This window comes from Eptesicus fuscus, chromosome 11 (assembly GCF_027574615.1).
Source record: "Eptesicus fuscus isolate TK198812 chromosome 11, DD_ASM_mEF_20220401, whole genome shotgun sequence".
Classification (NCBI taxonomy): Eukaryota; Metazoa; Chordata; class Mammalia; order Chiroptera; family Vespertilionidae; genus Eptesicus; species Eptesicus fuscus.
This window is the reverse complement of record NC_072483.1, coordinates 22,716,781-22,741,042: the sequence shown is the minus strand read 5'-3', so window position 1 is coordinate 22,741,042 and position 24,262 is coordinate 22,716,781. Positions and strand designations below refer to the sequence as shown.

The 24,262-nt window shown below is 34.6% G+C and overlaps 1 protein-coding gene across 1 annotated transcript in view; it reads left to right on the top strand.

The window, feature by feature from the left end:
- The window catches only part of LRP1B (LDL receptor related protein 1B), a 1,704,605-nt gene that overhangs the window by 989,317 nt on the left and 691,026 nt on the right, over positions 1–24,262 (top strand). The window contains exons 12-15 of the mRNA XM_054723549.1: positions 4,378–4,558; positions 10,386–10,605; positions 12,487–12,676; positions 19,375–19,497. Coding sequence (XP_054579524.1) covers positions 4,378–4,558; positions 10,386–10,605; positions 12,487–12,676; positions 19,375–19,497 — 714 coding nt within the window. The remainder of the gene's footprint in view (positions 1–4,377; positions 4,559–10,385; positions 10,606–12,486; positions 12,677–19,374; positions 19,498–24,262) is intronic.

The window sequence follows — 24,262 nt, the reverse complement described above, 5'->3', positions numbered from 1 at the left end:
TAGGACCCAGCAGTCCAGGATTGTGAGAGGGATGTTCACTGGCAGTCAGACATCCCGCAAGGGGTCCCAGATTGGAAAGGGTGTAGGCTGGGCTGAGGGGACCCCCCACCCATGCACGAATTTTGTGCACTGGGCCTCGAGTAGTAATAATAATAATAACAGCAATATAGGTGCGAATGTTGAATTTTGAATGTAGAATACTTGAACTCTATCCAACGGTATCAAAAAAATCTATTCTTAATAAGTTTGTCTTTATCAAACAACTTTCTTGCATTTGAATTTGCATGTGTTTCTTTGGGCTAGAAAATAGTATCTATATTGTTCATGGACATTGTCTGAAACCAGAGTGCCATAAAACTTCATATGTCCTGATTACCATGTTGAAGGATGTTGGTCATAGAGTTTACAATAGTCAATCTCAGGCAGGCCCCAAGCCAACCCACTTGAATAAAAAATCAAATGTACATAAAACCAATGCTCTATGTGTCTTAGCATTCCATCTAAGTTATAGAATAATTAAAGGCTTATACATATGATATGGAGGCAGACAACTTCCCTTATCAATGTATAATTTGTTGAGAAAAGCATTCACTGATTGTTTAGGCTTTGTCCTACAAGTATAAGAAAGAAATTTCTTCTGTTCTCTGTTAACCATAACCTGAAAAGATTCTCAGTTTCCACATAGATTCTTTTAGGAGTTTCTTTAAAATTTGTATTCAGCTTCATTCTTCCCAGAACAGAAAAAAACAAACAAAACAGACATAAAAATAGCAACATTAGAAAATACTCTAGGCTAATTGCTTCACTGCTATCTTAACAGATTAGATAGGTAGCTAAAGGGAAGATTATTCTAATAATGGTATAATTGCAACATTTATATAACATTTACTATGTAAAAACCTATTTTAATAATTTCACACATATTAATTTATTTAATCCTCAAAACAATACTATGAATTTTGGAAATCTACTCTAAGCAAGTTTCTCTTTATCAAATGCCTTTCTTGTATTTGAATATTCATGTATTTCCTTGGCCTATTAAGGAAACATTACACCCATTTTAAATATCAGGAAGTTGAAGAATGAAAGGCTAAGGAAATCCCTCAGGTAGAGAAATAGTGTAGTGAGTGGCAGAACCTGGGCTGTGTGATCCCAGAACTTGGATTCTAACTACTACTTTATCCCGTTCAAACACTTGTTTATCAAAGATAACACAAACAACCCAATTAAGGCAGAATCCACTCAAATTCTGCTTTTTAGAATTCAATGCAATTCCACTCTTACTATTTATTCACAACTGACTCTGGATATATAATTTATAGTTAAAGTTTGTCACTAGTCAAAATTCCAGAAAATAGTATTGAATAATCATTTAAGAAAACATAAAGTATATTTCTATCAAGTAGCACTCAAAAGGAAAAGATACAGGATTTATATAAAATATTTTTTACCTGATAAATTAATAAAAACTAACATATATTGAGAATTTACAATGTTCCAGGCAGTATGCTATTTTACATGCAATAGCTAATTTACACTTTGTTATCACACTACAGCATAGGTGCTATTATCTTCACTTTACAAATGGATAATTTAAGAATCAAAGTGACTCAGTTGCTTACCCAAGTGTCAGAAACAAAATTTCAATCCAGTTAATGTTGAAACTGCTTAATATGAAAAAAAAAAAAAAAAAAGTCTCATGTCAGGGGTCAAAAGGAAACATTTTAAAAATAAGAAGGGTGTTGAGGAAGGAAGTTTCCATGCTGGAGTATAGTTCTAATGAGATAAAAATCAGTCAGACAATGACAAATAGAAAAACAAAAAAAAACTATATCTTTCCATTATGCCATTGTAGGAGAGTGCTCATAAAATTGTCAATAAAGTAAAGATAAAATTAAACCTTTTTTAAAACATAGGCATAATTAACCTGTGAAAATTACTCATACTGGATGGTAATGAAGCAGATAGCTTAGTGAAATTGAGAACATATCTAATTCACTATAATGAGATTTTCAGTTAGATCAGATCACATGTTGTATTAGTCATTTTGAGTCAGGGCATATACTGATTAGCAGGAAAGGTTACAAAAGAAAATTTTCATTCTTTACAAGGTCAGAAGGGTTGTGCAATTAAAGAATATTATAATAGTGCTTAGCCAGCATGGCTCAGTGATTGAGCATCGATCTATGAACCGGGGTCATGATTTAATTCCAAGTCAGGGCAGCTCCATCCCCAATGTGGGGTATGCAGGAGGCAGCTGATCAAGGATTCTCTCTCATCATTGATGTTTCTATCTCTCTCTCTTACTCTCCCTTGCCCTCTAAAATAAATAAATAAAATATATATTTTTAAATAATATGATAATATCAAATCTGTATTACATCTGCATATGAGGCAATAAATGCCATATAGGGTGTGAATGAACCACTCTGTCTCCAATGTACTACTTCTTGCTTTGTCCACTAAGTTGCAGTTCCTTATCTCATATGCAGGAAGAAGAGGCTTCCCTGGTTTTGAAAGAAAAGAAGGCGTTCACAATAATTTCTCATGCAGTAGAGGAATGGAACTGTGATTACTATGTTGTAGAAAGTTTGGAGGTAGTTTACAAAATGGCAAAATGTGAGAACAGGACCCACCATAAGAGCAGTGCATTTTTAAAGATCTCTACATTGGTTATCTGTCTTGGATTTTTATCTCAGTTCTATATCTCTTATGTGATAATATACACTAATAAAAGAGAAAGATGCAAATTGACCATACCTCCATGACACCCACCAGCCAATCAGGAGTGAGTATGCAAATTAACCCAACAAAGATGGTGGGTTAATTTGCATGCACAGGCGCTGAGCGGCCGATGGCGGGACACTTGTGTTTTCGCCATGGTGACAACACAGGCATTCTGCACTGCCCCAGACACTCTAGGCCTCTGAGCAGTGTGGGAAGGCAGAAAGGTGGCTCCAGGCCAGAGCAAAGGCAGTCCCGGCAGGCAGTGGAAAGAAGGCCCATTCTTGCACGAATCTTCATGCATCAGGCCTCTAGTAGATTTTAAATCTTCACTTTCAAAGTTTTAGAGTTTCCCTTTCTGTTAAGTGTTTAAATTAGGTGAATTTGTAATATTATATATTTACTAGTAGCCCTACACACGAATCCTTGTGCCAGTAGCTCTCTGAAGGGCCTGGCCACTCCGTGCCTGCTGCCCAGAGACTCTCCACGGCCCAGAGGCCTATCCACGGCCAAGTGTGGAATGCTTGCCTAGTTGCCAGGGCAACAACGCAAGCATTCCCCCCCTACCCAGCAAGCATTCCACCATGCTGCTCATGCTGCCCACTCTCAGTGGCCACCCCCCGGGACTGGGGGGACTCCAGCGGGGCTAGTGGACTGGGCGCCACCATCTTGTGGTTATGGGCGCCGCCATCTTTGTGATAGAGTGATGGTTAATTTGCATATTACCCTTTTATTAGATAGAATAACATTATTTTGGATTATTATTGCCTCCTAGAGACCCAGTACACAAAATTTGTGTACGGGAGGAGGTGTCTCTCAGCCTGGCCTGCACCCTCTCCAATCTGGGACCCCTCGGGGGATGTCCAACTGCTGGAATCAGGCCTAAACCAGCAGTCAGACATCCCTCTCACAATCTGGGACCACTGGCTCCTAAGCACTCGCCTTCCTGCCTGATTACCCCTAACCGCCTCTGCCTGCCAGCCTGATCACTCCCTAACCGCTCTCCTGCCGGCCCGATCACCTCCAACTGCCCTCCTCTGCTGGCCTGATCACCCCCAACTACCCTCCCCTGCTAGCCATCTTGTGGTGACCATCTTGTGGAGGCCATCTTGTGATGACATCGTGGTGGCCATCTTGTGACAATGTCACACGAAGGTGTCGCGCGATGCCACCTAGGCTTTTATTATATAGGATATCTTATAGAAGCTGCAATTGTGTCCTTTAATAGAAATATAGATACATGGAACAGATTGTCTGGTACCTGAGGGGAGGTGGGTGGGAGGGGATTGGATAATGAAGTTGAAAAGATTAGCTAAAGAACATATATTCATCCTCCATGACCATGGACTATAAATAGGTGAAGACCAAGGGAGGAGGAGGTTGGGTGGGTAAAGGTGGGAAAAGGGGGCCACCTGCAATAATGTCAGCATCAAAACATTTTAATTAAAGAAATAAATGTAAAGAACATACAATGAAAAAACAAGCACAATGGCATTCAAAATAAAATTGAACAATGTTCTATGGGATGATAATATCTGCACAAATCACACTATGAAGAAATCATTTCTTTTTTAATTAAACTTTTTATGAAGCAGAACATAATCAGTGGACACTATTGAGAAATGTGTTCCTTTCTTGTTCTTGCTTTTTCAGACTTGGACAATGTGGAGGGCATTGCTGTGGACTGGATCGGACATAACCTTTACTGGACAAACGATGGCTCCAGAAAGACCATTAACGTGGCCAGGCTGGAGAAGGCCGCTCAGAGTCGGAAGACTCTTCTGGAGGGAGAGATGTCCCATCCCAGAGGGATTGTGGTAGATCCTGTTAATGGGTATGAAATCTTTATTAGCTTTATGTAAGGAAAATTATATTAAATACATTTGTTTTTTAAATTCATATGTGAATTCACACATGAATGGTCTGATTGGAAAAAGTTACTTATTTAGTGATTTGCTCCCCTAGAGAATGTGCTAAATAAACATGTCAAAATACATTGAACTGAAATAAACAGATCATTTGTATGAAGGATATATTTACTTGATTTAGTCAGACAAGCACCATAATTCTCCATTTTAGACAGCCTGACACCAAGATAAATAATCAGAGAATCAATCAATTTAACTTTTTAAAGGCTGTTGAAATTTAATGTATTCAAAAATAGCCAAGTTTTTGTACACTTGATGTGTGGGCCAGGCATTTAGTTAAATGGGTCACTTTGCTCCTGTTCTGCAGTCCTCAAAACAATCCTTTGAATTAGTTGCTAACCTCATCCTTGTTTTACAAAGAAGAAATTGGTAACTGATCTTCAAAATACTGTTTAATTACTAAGAGATTGGGTAGATTTAAACCCCAGCCGCTTGTCTCCAAGACTTGACTCATAGCCACTATACGCTGTTACTTTTTAAATACGGTAGTCTAGAGTGGTAATCATATAATTTTAAACATAACCATAGTTTCCATACAATGACATCATTTTACAGTGTACACTATTTGTTTTTGGGTGGAATATTTTGTGCAATTCCTGGGAACATATTTCCCTTTGATGTTTATTCAGAGTTATTACCTGAATATAATACTGAGCATATAGAAATATTGGATAAATGTGAAAATTCCTAACAGAATCTCAGAATTAATTGAGTAGATTGCATATTTTACATGTACAGCAGTTATGTGTGGTTTTTTACCCTCTCCATGACTTACATGTCACTGTTTCAAAACAGCATCACAAAAGGAATCTTTTTCATATATTATGACATACATACAAAACAGACTTAATTAAATAGTAAGCATATGACTCCCTTATAAGCTGAGATCACCTTTTCTAGAACTATTTGTGTGGAGAACAGCTGCAAATTCAATCAGGGTGCTTCCTCTGAGGCTGACAACCAAGTAGTGAATGAATTCATTGTATGTGTTTCTGGAAGCATAATTATAAAGTAATTTCAGTGATTGTCTGTGTAGATTTTATAATTATCTACTCTATTCCTGGGCTTTTAAACCAACTCATCTATCTGACCTTTAAACCAAGCCAATATTAATTTTAAGAGAAAATTATTTATTCCACACTGTCTAATTCTACTTGAAGCAAGATGTTTTGAATGTGCCTTAAAACAGCATCTTCTTTCTCAGTATTCTGTTAGAGAAAAAATATATTTTGATAGAGTGAAAGGGTCTTTGTTGTGATGCTCAGGAAGATGATGCAAATATGGAGGTCATAGAATCATATGATTAGGGAGGGCATTGAGAAGCCACTAGTTCCATCTCTCCCATCAAATTCAGGAATCTCTTTCAACACTTCCCTAGTAGGCAGGCATTCAACTTTATTTGAAACCTATAGCATCTACATAGTTTGTAATATTTGAGGGAAATTCTGATTGATATGACTTTTTTTTTCTTTTTATTAAGGCAGTATCTGCATCCCTGTGATTATTGCCTTATAACTGACCCTATATTTGTCTCTAGTGCTACAAAGAATGACTCTAATACCTTTTTCATTCTATGGAGTTTCAAATAGACTAGAATTCTTATGCACCCACCTGTAAAACAGATACATATGTGCATATATATGTGTGTGTATGTATATATTTTTCCCTAGCAATATACTATGCCCAGAGCTTTGTACCAGGTATGTAATGGTTAATAAAATAGGCATAGCCTTAACCTTATGAAGAATCTTGTGTTACCTGCAAGGTGAGGGGTGAGGAGATAGACGAAAGGGATGGAGGAAAACAGCAAGGTGAAGACTAAGGGTAGAAACCTGTTTAAATAAGTTTGCTGAAATGCCTCTTTAAGGAGCCATCAGATAATCTGAGACTTCATTGCAGAGAAGAAATCAGCCATGGACAGTGAGGAAAAGAGTGTTTCAGATACAGAAAATGGTACATTTGAGGATATTAAGTGGGACAAGGATTGAGTGTCAGAGAAACTGAAATGAAGACAGTGGAGTTGGATTGCAGATAGCAAGGGAGAAGGTGACGCAGATGCAATTGTGAAGGGCAGTGGGCCCTTGCCCACCAGGATGAGAGCTTTGTACTTTGTCTTCAGTGTTAAAATAGGAAATTAATATAATCATGTTTGTATTAAAAATACTAATTTCACTATTCTGTGAAGAATGGAGAGGAAGACAGTAGAAATAGAAATGTAACTATACAAGTTTAATTATCCAAATAGTTGTTTGACCCTAATACAATTTTTAAAATGAAGAAGAAACTTTAGTTCTGAAAACTCCATTTAAAATAGCACAGTATATCTATAAGCAAAACTTCAGGAAAAAAACGATTTATTTACATTGTTTCTACCATAATATCTACTTGCAGCTTAACAAAATTACTCTTTCAGAGGTGTTTCATCAAAAGCTTCATAACCAATTATAGAGTCAGTTAAGGATTCATTTATTTTTCATTAAAGTATATTTTTTATTACCATATAGATCAATATAAATTAATAAGACAATAATTGTCCTGAAGGAGTTTATAATCTGGTGTGCTTGTATACACACACACACACACACACACACACACACACACACACACACACAATTACCTATTAAATAAAACAAAGATATACATGATCCTCAGAAATTACTGAGGTTTTTAATACAGAATTGAGCACTAGTGGATGAATAGGATTCCAAGGTTAACAAAATTATCCCAAGGGCTTGGGCTGTGCAGTCATCAGGTCAGTCACTGTTCTGAAGGGACAGTATAGCTAACTGTTTAGAGGAAAGGAAGTCAGAGGCAGTTCTGAGGTGAGATGCCCTCATTAAAGCTGCAGCAGGAGGAATGTGAAGGAACAGAGTAGGAGATGAGGCTAGACCTAAGCAGAAACCTTCAATGTTGTGATTAAAAGTTTGAATTTATTTTGCTGACAACAGAGTAATTGGAAGGTTTGAAGATAAAAGCCATACCTTTCAATTCATGATTTAGGAAGACAAGTGATAGCAATGTGACAGGTATATGAGAAGCAACCCATTAGGTGTTCCCTTGAAAAGGGATGAAAGACAGACTGTAGCATTTGTAATAGGAACAGAAAAGGGGGGGGCAGACAAGAGAGACTGAGAGGATTAGATTGCAGGCCTAATTAGATTGTTGAAATGGGGATAAAGTGGGAGGAGGAGTCAATTAGGATGTCATTGTTCCCCAGCTAATCACTGCAGATGAACTCCCTCCTCCTAATAATTTCACACTTCATAATTTATATCACTAACTTAGAAACCTGCATTTCCAGTTCTCACTTCTCAAAACATCATCCATACGACTCTGTCCAAAGCTGAGGTCATGTTTCCCCCCATAGAGGATCTCGTGCAGCCATATCTCAATTAATAGCATAACACCCTCTTGTTAACAGCTAAATATCATAACAGCAACCAAATCAATTTTTTCAACAATAAAATTTGTTTTACTTCCATTACAGAGAAACTCTTAGGATTAGGATATTTCTAGGATTGACCATCAGATAATACAATTTAATTTAGAAACATGGTTAATATCAGCAAAGCCAAGCTTAGTATTACAAGTACACATATAAATAAGAAAAAATCCCTGCCTTTAATTATGTTTATCTTTATTTGGAATTATCAGCTATGCAGCACCATTAAATGCAATTCAATAAATAAATGCAATAGATAATAAAACTAAAAGATGTCAACAAGAAACAAAGGAAAGAGCCTGTTTTGGCAGAAATGCTAGGAAAACTTTTATTTGAACGGGACTTGAAAATTAGAGGTATATTTTTTTCTTGCTGTACTAGCAGAAGGCCAGCTTAACATTATTTTGATTTGATGGCTACCCCAAGATCCATATATAACAATATTTATATTTGTTTCTGCTTATTTTATAGGTTATGTTTTCTATTTTCTGTATTTAAGAACCTTCACATTTGATGATGATTATAGGCTTTTACTATATAATTTTCAGTCAGATAATGAAGTGGGTAGATGATGATAGCATATATAGTCTCTCTCAGATTGGCGTCACTTATTTAAATGTTTTCTTTTGTTTGAATAAAAATAATCATAGTAATAGATCTTATCACAAAATATTTCCCCAAATATAAAACAATACAAAGTATGTTTAGGATATCTGTTATCATTCTTCATTTTTCTTCATTTATCTGTACATATATAGGTGTACACATGCATGTGCAATTTGGGTTAGAGACACACACACAAAAGAGTGTTACTATGTTCAAAAGAAAAGCTAGAGGGAAAGATAATTGCAATTTTAACAAGTTATAAATTAGCAACAAGAATAAAAGAGCATTGATTAACTGTTTAAGATTTTAGGAAAGTATCAATAGGGAGACGAAAGTTGCACATTTTCCTTTCACAGAGTTGATTTATGTAGTTGAAGTTGAATAGTTACACCTAGCTAGTATAGGATTACAGCAAACAGAATGACTCTCTTGTTTATTCCTAATTTGCTCCAATAATAAAACTACTCAAAGAACACACAGGATGTAAAATAAGCATATTGCCATGTTTATTTCTAGGATCAGAATGTATTTTGACTCAATAAAATTCACTAATCTTAACATACATTCTCAGGTCTAAAAAGGCATATCAACATAATTATAAACTGTTAAGAAAACTTTTTAAAAAGCTTTATGGGCAAAAATTTTGGATGGTGTGTTTCAGCCTAAGCTGTCCCAAATCTGCCCGTTTAGATCACTGTAGGATTATTCGTCATGGATACAGATGTTTACCAGATTCCTTCAGAAATTCTTCAGGGTCTACAAAATGTGAGAGGTAGAGAATCTAATAAGGGTATTTCTAGGGTAAGCAGCTTAGGAGAGCTTTGGCACTTTACAAAGTTGTTTATGAGGTGACTGAATCAAAGCCTGCACTTTAATAACTCAAGCACTTTCTCACGACCCTAAAACAGCGTGGGTGGAGGGGTTTAACCTTATTCATGAGGGAATGGCAGTATTCCCTCTCCCACTGTTGTAGCTTACACAGAATGATTTGTTCTTCAAGGCAGAAGCTTTTGTTTGAGATAGAAATTAAATCTCAAAATCTTAAGGTCAGTCAACCTGCTGTTATTAAACTCATGTGCCGCTAAATCATCTTCTGTGGGTTTTGGGGTAATAATAAGCAGCAATAAAGATGAGGTAATTTGCATCAGGAAGACAAATTAGACCTGGCCAAACAATCGCAGTATGATTGTGCCTTTTAGTCCAAAGACATTCCTATTGCCTGTCTTGAAAACTAATAATTCACCTGAGATTAAATAAAGTCTGTGGTTGATCATTAACTATACAAGGAGTTTGCATGTCAGTCAATGGGCTTTTTAATTACATAGTTGATTATATGTTTTATAAAATGGACAACGTTTAAAAATAGTTAGCCATGCCTCACAAACCATTTCCCAAACTTGCTATCAACACCAAAGAAAATCAATATCTGTCTGTCACTTGCTGTTAGCTTACTCACTGAGACCGTAAGTGTGGTAGTGTGTTTCCTGTAACGTGTCCAAAGGATGGACCCATGCTTACTTCCCTTACTCCTTCCCTGCCGCCTCCTGCCTTTGGCAGGTGTGCATTTAAGTGGGAGAAAAACCAGAATGTCATTAGATTTTAGGGCGGTGCCCAGTTTGCGGAAGTGTCCCCCTGTGCAGAGGCCGGTTTAAATAACATGCATGCTCTTGTTTGTAATGTCCTAGTTGGATGTACTGGACAGACTGGGAGGAAGATGAGATAGACGACAGCGTGGGAAGGATCGAGAAGGCCTGGATGGATGGCTTCAATCGGCAGATTTTTGTGACGTCAAAGATGCTGTGGCCAAACGGTTTAACTCTGGACTTTCACACCAGCACCTTATACTGGTGTGACGCCTATTATGATCATATTGAAAAGGTGTTTCTGAATGGAACCCACAGGAAGGTAAGAGACAGATGCTGCTGGTTTGGATCCGCAGGCCTCTGCGTTTTCACAGAGCCTTGTGGTGCTGTGTTAAAAATACTGTCAAGTCTATTTTCACCGCTCCGAGGTGAGGTGGCTGCCAGCAGTCTCGGTGGGGTGGCTGAAGGAGGCTGAGCAGCGCAGTGCAGCTGGCATTTGCCTCCTGGGAGAGCAGGCCCGCTCACCGGGGTGTGCCAGGATTTGTGAGCTTTTTCAAAGCTCTCAGGATATCAGAGCCACTTTAAAATGCAGCATTTCTACATTCTTGATGAGCTTGCTCTGACCAAGCAACCCTACTCTATTCAAATTTCTTCAAATTTTGCAGCTGAAATTTAGCCTATAGATTATGTAAACTTAATTATAATGCATTTTTTTAAAAAAATAAAGAACTTCATGCCATTGAAATTGAAACAGAAGAATAAACTGAACTTCAAGCTTGTTGGTATGAATAGATATGAACTTCCTCTTACCTCTTTTTGGAAGAATCATTACAAAATGATTCTGAAATTCAGGGGTAAATGGAGGATGTTGTTGAGAAAACATCACCTCTATATTTTATCTTATAATTACCTAAGCATGTATAACATTATAAATTAACTTCAAACTGTCTAGTTAAATAATGGAAAAGTGGAATATTTAAAATTATCAAAATGCTTTCTTTGATACTACACTTCTTCCTTTTTGGAAAGGAAGACTGCTCAATTGGCTAAGCCCATTCATTATGAATTCTGTTTGAGAAATAAATAGTATACTAATCAGTTAAGACTATTTCAGTCATTGACTCACTCTAACAGTGCTTTAAATATTTTTCTCCAAATGAGTAAAATTCATTGCCATTTAACCTGTCACATACTTAACAGATACTAAATAAATATTTATGATTTCCTTGAAGATGTCGATGTGTACATAGTAGACATAACATTTCAATGGCCCATGTTTTAGCTTAGGTTGAGGCGAGAAAATAAATAAGACACTGTCTCAATTATTCACTGTATGAAAATTTATTATGAAGAATTCTGAAAAAAAGGAGCAAAATTTGGATTGCAAACCCTACATTATTTGGATAACTTTCTGAATTCTCTAATATTAAATGAAGTGAGTATAATATGCTTTTTCATATTGTATACAATCCATTTTATAAATGGCAAAAGCTGAAAAAGTATTATCATTATTGGAGGTATTATTCCTTTTTCCCCCTACATGTGAAACAGGACCTATCACATGATCCCTCTATTTAAACAAAAAAATATATAAAACTGGAATGTAAAGAAGATATCAAGATAATCAGAATTGAAATTAGCATACTAACCTAGATTAACTATTTACTATTAGTGTTTCTATGTTCAAAATGAAAATATTTATCTTCTTCCTTGTCATCTCCTAAATTTCTTCAAATTGCAATTGCTCAATTAAAATAGAAAGATCCCTTTCACTCCCAATGTCTTAATACCACCTTGTGTCCCTTGGCTATTGGATGAGCAATATTGCAATATACACAATGACACTAATTACTCAGGTCAATTTCTATCCCAGGATATGAATCTGTAATATTACAAAGAAAAGACACAGGGAAGAATGTCAGACAAAGTCATTTTAACGTTTGCATTTCTTGACCATACATGTAAAGCCAAATATGAGAGAATTTAAATAAGTGAAATATAAATGGTCTCCTTCAAATAACGAGTTCTAGAAACAGAAAAAATAGTTCATACTGTGAAATCTATTTTTCAAATATACTGAAAGAAAATATGAGTTAAGATATTAGTTGGATCACTATATGTTATGTGTATTTGAAAACTACTTTAAATACTTATGTTTCTAAAGGTCAGTTCTGAACTTTCACAATGTGTTTACATTTCACAGGTTGTTTACAGTGGGAAAGAGTTGAACCATCCTTTTGGACTGTCACATCATGGGAATTACGTGTTCTGGACTGATTACATGAATGGTTCCATTTTTCAACTAGATTTGATAACGAATGTGGTGACATTACTGAGGCGAGAAAGACCACCCCTGTTTGGGCTTCAGATTTATGATCCACGAAAGCAACAAGGTATTAAACAACAAATAAAATTGCTTCTGAGTTTCAAACATAATAACACTTCAGTAGTTACAAAAATATTTTATTTTGACAGTGTTTCTGAAATGTTATGATAAAAGGTGTCCAATTACTTCAAAGTCAATCAAATCTTGGAATTTGTTACCATAAAAATGTATTATTTTATTATTCAAAATAACCCAATTGAGCAACTCTGGGACTTCTATCTGAGTGAAGTTCAATGTTTTCTCCAAATACTTCCTTTTTGATCTAGTCTTCACAGAAGGAGTCTGTTAAAGTAAATAAAAAATATTTTTAATGTTTTCAAAGATTATTGTGAGCCATTAGAAAAACTTTGATTGGGAACTAAATATTATGGGAAAATATTTTAAAATACATTATATAAGGAAATTGCATTTCTAACAGTATCTTACTATATTTTATCTTAGTTCATGTACATTTGAAAAGCATTTAATTAATTTAGATGATATGAAAGTAAAATAATCTACCATTATATTCATGTCTTATTAAAATCAGATAATATTCTATTATTTTATATATATCTATATTTTATTCTATGTTTATTAAGATTTATTAAGCTACTCACAAATACCATGACTTAGAATTTAGGGATTAAATAAAGAAAACCATTTGTAAAGTACATAGTAGATTTTTGTTATGATTCTAAAGTTATCATTCCTTTTATAATGGAAATATTTTTGTGAAAATTTAATGAGCCTAGATTTCAATGCATTTAGGATGAAAAATTATATCCTGAGTGTTTCATTTCACATGTTGTCAATAGGAAGTTATCTAGCAACAAGGGTATTTTGAAGATATTTCTGCTAAAAGGGGATGTAAAAAGAAAACTATCTCAATTAAGAACATTTTTTCTTCTGTGTTACAATTGTCTCATTGGCATAAAAATGCAATTTCATGAAATAATGGAAGTACATAGAGTGAGAAGTATATAAAGCTTTAATAACTAATAAAATATAAAATCTTTAAAAAACAAAAATGAAATTATTTGAGATGGCATAAACTATAGTTGTGGACACGAAATAAAGAATAGAACAATTGTGCATAAATCAAATGCTAATATTTTCTGTTATAGTCATATCCTCCCTGTCCCTCCCCTCACCACCATTGTTGTCTACACTAAACTGGAGCCAACACTATGAACAGGAATAACCCTTCTCATCTCCTGTGGTGTCTTGTTTTCAGGGTTGTTGTTCCCTATAATTCCACACTGATTATTTTTCTGGGTTTTATTACACCAATCAGTATATAATCATATTTTCTATTTTCATTCTCTTCTGTAATTGTTTATCTTGAATGTCATTGCTAAACTCACTGTACTCAAACTCAATGACATTGTCATAATCTTCAATTTCTTTAAACTTCTAGTTGGTTTAGAAAGTTGATCAACTAAATGCAACATATGGATGAGAAATATCTCAGCTAACTATAAAATGGATTTGGGCTTAAACCCAGAACCTGACACTCTCTCCTTCATAAACTTGGGACACATCATAAAGATTTAACAAAGATAAGAAATGCTTTCTTCAAAAATATTTTATAAGGAATAGATATATGAGAGTAAGGCTTAGAATAGTACTTGTGTTTTACATTAATTAATTTGTCCCTATCATTTCTCAATCCGTAGGCATATATTTGTAAGTCCTTGCATATAAGCATTTGAAATAAATATTTAAATGAATAATGTGTCACAATCATATACAAAAACTCACGTCATATGAGGATTATATTTCAATATCCATGAGGAATATATTTGGTGTTCTAGACAGTGTCTTTTATATATAATTTTTGTGCTGCTCCTTGGATGGACAGTGTATTTTTAACAATGACTTTTAAAAGATTGGTAATCAAAGGGATATTAAAATGAAAATTTATCCTTCATTACTAAATTACTTATGCAGTCTTTATTCTAGAAAACATTATGCTCTGTCTTACTGATAGAATGCATTTGGCCAAATTGATTGGTTGTTTTTTATTAGTTTAGGTGAAATAATCAATGAGTTTGTTTTCTACCCAGTCTTTGTGTAGCAAAGGACTTACTTGAATCTTTTGAACCGACAATACAATATAGAAAGGATACCTGATCAACATCTATTTTACTCAGTCAATAGACATTGAAATTGGATAACCTACTTAGTATCTAAATTTTTAGTTTATTTAACTACATCGATCTAAATAGCTAGATTATGAAGCAAAATGCAATCAGATGTTTAAATACGGACATCTTACCCATGTTATAATTTCTCTCAGCAATGTTTCTCTTTGCATCTTTTGAACATCAGATATTAATAAATATTTAGAAACATATAATTAGTGCCACATAAACTTGGGATATATATTGTCTTGTTAAACTGTTGTTTTTTTGTTTTTGTTTATTTGTTTGTTTGCTTTTAAGGATAAAGTAGCTGGAGTTGAATAGAAAACCAAATCCTTAAGTGGTATATATCATTATTCTTCATGGAGTGAAATAACCTAGTCTTATATAGCCTTGTACTCTCTTTCTCTTCCTTTCTTTCATTTTCTCTCTATGAGAGATTAATGTATATGGCATAATTAGTATATGTAATACATATAGACTACATTTATGTAAATGCAATATTTATATATATGTCTATGAATATATATATGCACATATAAATACATAGATGATTGATAATATCATACATATACACACACATCCCACCCCACAGGGATACTATGAAAAAAAATCATGAATACTATTAATGTAATATCTAAACTCTTTTAGACTAGTGTCAGAAAATTAGTTAGCTAATTTGATCTCTCCAGATCAGGAAAAATTCATCAGATTTTTGGGTAATATATCAGCTTATTTCAGGAAGGTTGATATATAACCATATTAAAGAGGCTCTTAATAAGGTACACACACACACACACACACACACACACACACACACACAGAGCTTCAAAGAAGTCAAATGAAAATGGTCTTTAATGAACATATAATTATAAAATAGAGAAAAGTATGACACATTTTATCCTTTCTCAGATTGACATCATTCAAAGCTGATTCTTCTGAAATTATCCTAGATGAAATACATAACTTACCTAGTCTTTATACAACTTTTATTTTCTCTTTTAAACTGCAATTCTGACTTCCTTTCCATCAAGTGAAGAGAAGAAAATTCCCATAGGTTTATGTTTTATATTAGGTTCAGAGACTTCTAACTACTCATATGATAAAACTCTGAGAATTCAAGAGTTTAGAAGGCATATAGAAAAGGGAGTTTTTCCTTCCACTATTTTGAAGAAAATTCATATAAAGGGAAGAATGAAACAATGGGATTCCTTTGCATTAATGGTTTATATATTACACCATTTGCTACAAGTAAAAGATACTTTATTAATGAAACTGAGGCCTAAAAAAATCCATATATTAATATAGGCTTGGGAAATGTTTTAATATATCATGTCCTTATTACTCTTTATAAAAGTTATTAGAGGCCCAATGCATGAAATTCATGCAAGGGTCTCAGCCCTCGCAGCCCCAGCTTTGTCTGGAAGGACATCCGGAAGGTCGTCCGGCTGTCCGGTCTAATTAGCATATTACACTTTTATTATTATAGATAATGTGCCTTTAAATAATTTACATTGATATAGTAAGTATGTAGCCAAAGTATGTATGTATACTTACATACAAATAAGAATATTCCTTTTATCTTAATGAAACAGACATATCTACCCACATACATGTACCTTATGTCTACACCCCTAAATTATTGTTTCTATCATTCAAATTGCTAAACACTTCATTCATTCATTCATGTCTTCATTCATCAGTGTAACTAATGTTTATCAAACACACAGTCTGTGCCAGATACTGTAAGGGACAGAAAAAATCTACTTCTTCAAGTTTTAAGATTGGAGGAAAAAAGACAAAGTTTTTGGCCCAGACAGACCACTATCTTGAACTTAATTTTGAAAGTTATTCCTCATTTGTTTTCCTTATAAATTTGATTTTTAAAAGTATCTGTTTTAAAAGAAACTTTATTTAGGGTTTTATTTTGTTGTTTTTAGTATGTTATTCTTCTGAACTTTGTTATATATAAATAAGTTAGAGTATATATGATCAATAATTTTAGATTAAGAAAAATCCCTTTTCTAATTATTTAGAAATAATGATAATAATAATACCACTATTATTATTATCTAGAAATAAACAATAAACCTTATTATAAATTCTTATTTTTAAATAAGAAGTTTTTTTTCTTATTTGTAGACATTGGAAAAGTCATTTAAACCTATATTCCCACCCGAAAATAAGAGAAAATCTATTTATAACTTTATTATAAAAATTGAATTCAATGTATATTTAAAGTAACTAGCACTAGAATTGATGCATAATGGATTTTCAATAAAGATAGCTATCAATATGTTTATAAACTCTTAAATTAATATTTATGTGTACAATTTGTAATGCTGTTTGTAGTCAGTCATGTTTTCAAGATAATATCTTTACATAAAAAGTTTTGCAAGCTACTAGAAATTTAATAAAAACTATCATAGGCCGAAACCGGTTTGGCTCAGTGGATGGAGTGTCGGCCTGCGGACTGAGGGGTCCCAGGTTCGATTCCGGTCAGGGGCATGTACCTTGGTTGCGGGCACATACCCAGTAGGGGGTGTGCAAGAGGCAGCTGATCGATGTTTCTCTCTCATCGATGTTTCTGACTCTCTATCCCTCTCTCTTCCTCTCTGTAAAAAAAATCAAAATATTTAAAAAAAAACTATCATAGAGCTCTATTGGGAATATGGTTAAGTAATAAATTAAAAATATATTAGATACCATTAATATTTTTAAAATCTAAGAAATTTTAATAAGAGGTATAAAATTATTTAAAATAATTTAGATTTTTATTATGACAGGCCAAGTATCAATTCCTCTCTTTTAACACATAGTATTCACAGAAATGAAATGTATTTAAAAGTTGGAATAATGATAATTCATTTCTAATTACTTAAATTATGCATTCAATAAAACTAATAAGTATGAGTCCTGCTGTTAATTTAAATAATTTGATATTTAGATATATTTTCAATATGAAAATATGTTCTGAAATATTGTTTTCAGTACCTTCTTATTTCTTACAGTTTTAATTTTTCATAGTTCTCAAATTTTTGAAGTAATTCTAATTTTACAGAATCTGAATTTTAATAAATATTGAACATACAATTTAATACTCTACATATGGTATGTAACATAGAACTCCTAAGAATCATACGAAATATTAAATTTTTATTCCATGGTCGTGGAATAAATACAACTATATTTGGAAGCTGCCTAGAAATGTTTTTGCATCTGCTGTTGAAAAAAGTCTGAACTAAGCTTAATTATCTTCCTAGTTTAGAAATTGTTCTATAGCTTTAAATATTAGCTTTCTTAGCTTCAAAGTGTATCTTTCATTTTTCATAAACATAGCAAATTTAATTTATTTCTCAGAATAATGAAAAGAAATAGTTATATACTTTTGATCTTCGGGCACATGATGATAATCTATGGAGATGAGTTAAATATTTATTGCACAGGGCAACACTTTTAAGTATTCTTTAAACGCATTTATTAACAATTTCTACATAGCATTTCCAACCCCTGAGGCCCACCGTGCAATAACCTAGTCTGTCACTACAGTCAGTGTTGGCACTTACACTTGAACTGCCAATGTAGTTTGAGTTTAGTATATTATTTTATTGTACGCCTCTGAGTAATTAAAAGCTCTTTATTTTTAATGTTTGAATAAGATATACTAATATTTTCAAAATGTTCTTTATTGATACTTTGGAAAATGCCACCATGTAAAATGACCCTGACATTTACACTGCCAGTTGGATTGCATTGCAGAGTTCTTTCTAACTATTCTACACATATATGCTAAGAAAATGAACTTTTATTTACTCTCACCTACATTTTTATAAAACAGAATCTTCAGCCTCTTCAAAAATTTTACCTCAGTTGTATCTGAATCTCCCAGAGTGCCTCCCATATGTTCATGAGCATGGACATACGAGTTTCCCCCTGTGCCGGTTTATTGATGTCTGTGCATGCCTCATCAGTGTCTGTGACGTCCAGGTCCAATGGGACAACACGTTACCCTTGTGTGTTGCACAGTCTCCTGGTACCAGCAAGGCTGCTCATTCGTAAGGCTTCCCAAATATCCTCAATGCACTGACATGCCAGAGCACCCCTTGCACAGGGGGAGCAATACCCCACCCCTTCCGCAAGCTCACTTGCTTTCTGTTCACTCGGGATCCAAAGCCACATTCCAAGTGCTGGTGATCTACTTTCCAAAAAACTCAGACTTCCTAATCTGGGAAATGATCCTAGACAGATGCCATTCTGTCTTCTCTCCTCCCCCCTCTCTCTTCTGGTACCCAACTACACTCAGATCATTGTCCTACAACCAACATGCAAATTCCTCGCATCAGCACAACATATATTTTCAAACATTTCTGGATTTCATTAAGGATTGAGCAGAAATCCTGGCTGCATTAATCAATTAATTAATTATATATTAATGAATATGTAATGTGTGTGTGTGTGTGTGTGTGTGTGTGTGTCTGGGTGTGTACATATTGAAGTCTACCTGCACTTCCTAGAAATAACCGGCTAACTTTGGATGGAGTCAGAGTGCTCTGACACATGTCATTCATTCTGCTTGCAGGTGACAATATGTGCCGAGTGAATAACGGGGGCTGTAGTACACTGTGCTTGGCCATCCCAGGAGGCCGAGTATGTGCTTGTGCTGATAATCAACTTTTAGATGAAAACGGAACAACTTGCACATGTGAGTTTCTTTCCTTGTTACACCCATTGTTTATATGTGTCTTTTTGAAGACCAGAAGCAGATGAAACCAAAGGAATTAAAATCAAAATACCATTGGTTGTTTCTCATTGAACTTGCAACATAAGGCTATGGTTGATTAAGGATGAATTCTAATGCCATGCCTGGAAGGCATCAAGAATGAGTAGGCTGATTTCTTTGTCCTTGTGAATTTTGTGTGCCATGGTCAAATTCTCTCACAACTAGAATCGAGGCCAGGTGTAGCATAGTAACTTGGAACTTACATATCCTGGACAAACATATGTAAACAATTACCAAGTGAGTTTACTTATTTATTTACTTACTAGAGGCCCGATGCATGAAATTCGTGCAAGAGTAGGCTTTCCTTCCCCCAGCTGCTGACACCGGCTTCCCTCCAGCACCTGGGACCCGGGATTTCCTCTAGCTGCCAGCAGGCACCTGGGGCCCAGGCTTCCCTCCGGCCCCCTGCAGGTACATGGGACCTGGGTTTCCCTTGCAGCCCGGCTTCATCTGGAAGGATGTCCGGAAGGACGTCTCTTCTAATTAGCACATTACACTTTTATTATTATAGATCTTGACACCTTTGTGGGGAAAATTACAACATACAAAGTTAGTAAATGAGCCCATGGGTAATCTCAAAAAAGTAAATTAAACTCCCCAAAAATGAGTGTTACTATTTATTAAAATAGCAGGATAATTTTGTCTAGTGTAATGAAACTAATTTTTTAAATGCCTCTTTAGTGGCCTGAAAGAAAAGAGAAATTTCCAACATATCTTACTCCCAGGAGAGCAACTTAAGCTTTGCAAAAATATTGGTCATCCAAAGGTGGCATTGCACAGTTATGTGTCAGGGGTACTCTGTGACCTTCTTCACCTTCTGGAACAACAGATAGATTTCTCCGTCAAAAACAGTGCTCCACTGTGGCTGGGCCATTTATCTGTTCAGCTGTGACAGGCCTTATGTTCTAAGATATATGCAATCTAATGTGTAGTAAAAAAGTTTAAGGCAGTAAAAAGTTTAGAAGCCCCATCTAGATGAATATTTATGGCCTTCTCTGCGTAGGAACTCACAAAAGATTATGTGCCACTTAGTTTGGCTGCTCAGAAAACTACTCTATCTAATAAAAGGTCATCCCCTTATGACCTAAATGAGAAAATTCAAAACCTATGGTAGCATTTTTCATACTGATTTCCTGTATTAGATGCCTTATATAAAGGCTTCCAACAAAGTACAACTTAAAGTTTGCTTTCAGGGTCTTCTCTCTTTCTGCTCAAATGAAGGGATAGATAGAAACTCTGTACTCCCCAAACACAAAACAAAAAATAAATCAAACAAACATGTTCTACTGTGAGACTTATAGGGACAATAGGATTTTAAAAAAATTATATACTGGGACTGATGCTTTAAACTAAGTTATTGTAATTTCAATAACAGTCAACAGCAAAGCATCAACTGAGAGAAGAGACAAGAATTAGTTTAGAACACATTAACACAGTGGGTTGAAAGGAAAAATCGTAAAGTTAGAAGCACTTGTTCATGGATGCCACATGCTTATTAAACCAATGTCAGGAATATATGTATTAAGTCCAATTACTTAGCTGAGGCCTAAATCTGAGATAATTCAACAATAAAATAAAATAAAATAAAATAAATTTTAGTAGTTTTCTTCCTTTACTTTATTAGCATCTAGACATTAACTCCAGCAATTACTCTGTTTTTACCGAAGAAACTTAATTCTAGAATACATATTTCCCTTTGTAATGTACTGAAGCCTGATCTTCATACTATAATAGCAGGTATGAAAGGATGTCTGAGAGCCTGCAGTTACTTGCAAGGCATGTCATGATTCATGTAATTTTATTTTTGATTTTGATTAAATTAGAAGATTATTTGTTACATTGTCAGTTTTCTTCCTGATGAGATCATATTGTAATATTTTTAAAAGAAATAACCCTTGCAGGAGAATTACAAGTTTTGCATCAATTTTCAAATTCCTAGTACAAAACACAACTCTGCCACAAAGTTTGCCATTGTAACAATTGTCAATAAACTGAGAGCAATATATGGCTGTGCCCAAACACCACGTGCAATGTAGGTTCAGTCATAATAAGAATTAGAACAAAATGGCACATGTGGAGCTTTTCCTATATGTTTAATTTTGAGTCACAGAAGGAACTTTACCACTCTCTCTTTCTTTTAATCTACTTATTGATCTTTACCCTTAAAATAAATGAACTTCACCCACGTTCTTGGGTGATGAGCCAATTGAAGTGGTACTGTTTTCCTGAAGTATTGATATAGTTCCCAGAGAAAGAATTTTTCGCTATAATAATGGCTGTAATGTAGAATTATCAACCTCTGTTCATTCTGGTAAGCCAGGCAACAAATATTTTGGAACATCTACTCTTTGCCTGGTTCTGTGCCAGGCACTGTTCTGTTCGGTATGTGACATTGTCCTTCCTACACTGAAAAATCTCAAGGGAAGCATTAAATGTGCAAAAATTATTTACCTAATAACTCCTTTATAGAAGTCTGTGCAAGGTATAAAAATATTAATCTTATTTTTATAGGTGCCATTGGCTCTCTTATGTGATGCCAAATATACTTGCTCCATAATGTTGCTGATTCTCACAAAAATTGGTAGATTGCCTGGTAATCAACTGGGCAACCATGACAGATGACATTGCTACCCAACTCCACACAGTTAGGTCAATGCTGAGGAAACAAAAACAAAAACTATGCTTTCTACAACCCTCCCCCCCTTAATGTCTAAGGGACCTTTATTCAGGTCTAAATGAAAAGAAAAATTACTTTTGTTAAGTCTCTCTCATATTCATAAGTTAGCACTACAACTGTAAGGGGATGCTTTCTTTTTTCTTTATTTATATTTTATTTTTACCTTTTATAAAATTGAATATGGGGGTGACATTTGTTAATAAACTCTATATTAACTCATAACATATCATCTGTATCCTGCATCTATAAGCTGACATTTTACCCATATTATCACCTATCACATTAAATATTTTCTTGATAATGGGTGATGTTAGCTCAAAAAGAATGTGTCTTCTATAATTATGAATCGGAACAAACTTGATTGTCAGCTCTAATAACATGGTGTTTTTATGACCTAATTGCTGATTATATCTGGAAAACGTGGGTTAGGGCTACAAGAAACCAATGATGCCATATGTCCCGGGAGACTGGAAATCAGAACCATGCATCTTAAAATAAAAATTCTTTACTATTATGTCAAGAATTTTGAAGGGTCTGAGATTTTACTCTAGTTTAAAGCTAACATGTCAGCCACTCAGTGTGTCATAAATTCTAACAGGAGACACAATTTCTGAATCAGATGCAAAGGATTTTATTATTCGTGGCACATCAGGCAGCTTAACTTTAACGTTCATTTTGGTTCTCCTGGTCCCATCCCACCCCCGAGCCATATGAGGGCAATGCACAGGCAGGCCCGGGGGAAAGCGGAACATACAGTGAGTGAGTCCATAGCACCACTGAAGAGCTTAAGAGTCTGCTGGAAAAATCTGCCCAACCTTAGTCCTGAAGGGAGACATCATCTTTACTATCCTGATGGACAAAAATCCTGCTCTCTGCTCTAGAAGGACACACCGTCTCCATCTTCCAAGGCTGTTAGTTATGTAAGCATCCCTGAAAAAAATTCCAGGATAAAAGCTTACACAAGACATATAGTAGGAGGAACACTAGGGATGGATGTTTCTCGTCCAACAAATTAGAGGGCTTAGAAGAATTACAGACAAACTTTAAAAAATGTCAAGGCCTGGCTGGCGTGGCTTAGTGGTTGAGTGTCAACCTACTAGTATGAACCAGGAGGTCATGGTTCGATTCCTAGTTGGGGCATATGCCTGGGTTGTGGGCTTGATCCCCAGTGTGTAGGATGTGGGAGGCAGCCGATCAATGATTCTCTCTCATCATTGATGTTTCTATCTCTCTCTCCCTCTCCTTTCCTCTCTGAAATAAATAAAAATATATTTTTAAAATGTCAAATATATTTTATATATTTCATAATTTGTTGTTACAGGTAAAAGCAATGTCTAATTGCTGTTACAGCAATATTGAACTATATTAATGATATTTATATACATCTACATCAAAAACAGTAAATATAAAAATGATGAAATGAACTCAAGATGTTAGTTCTACTCTGTTTCAAGCAATTATTCATATCTTGTTATGAAAAATGAAAATGAAACTTATAGATATTGTCATCTATTTTCAAAACTTTCCACCTTTGTATTAGGAAACATCATTTAAAAATAATCAACTACATATATTTGAAACCATGTTTAAAAGAAACTTGGAAAATCTGCCTATTTGCATTCATTCCATAATGACCTAAATATCATTTGAAAAACATTTGAACTCTAAGTAGACTCAAAAACTCGATGTCTAGGTTGATTATGTTAAATAATATTTAGTTTTAAATATCAATTTGCTTAGGTAGTTTGTCTTTCCCTAGACATTTTTTCTTTGCTTTAATAGAGATGTAATTGTTCAGAAGCAATTTTACTTTCACTCTTGTATTTGGATATTTTTTATGTGGATTGGGTTAATCTTTAGCCACATGAAAGCCAAGCTTTTAAAATTGGTGGAATTGTTATCAGAGGAGAACTGATGGTTTCTTGGGTTTTTCAGTCCTTACGATATGAAGCAATGGAATTGACTTATCTTTTTTGAAGTCAACAATAGAGAGAATAGAGAAAATGTTCA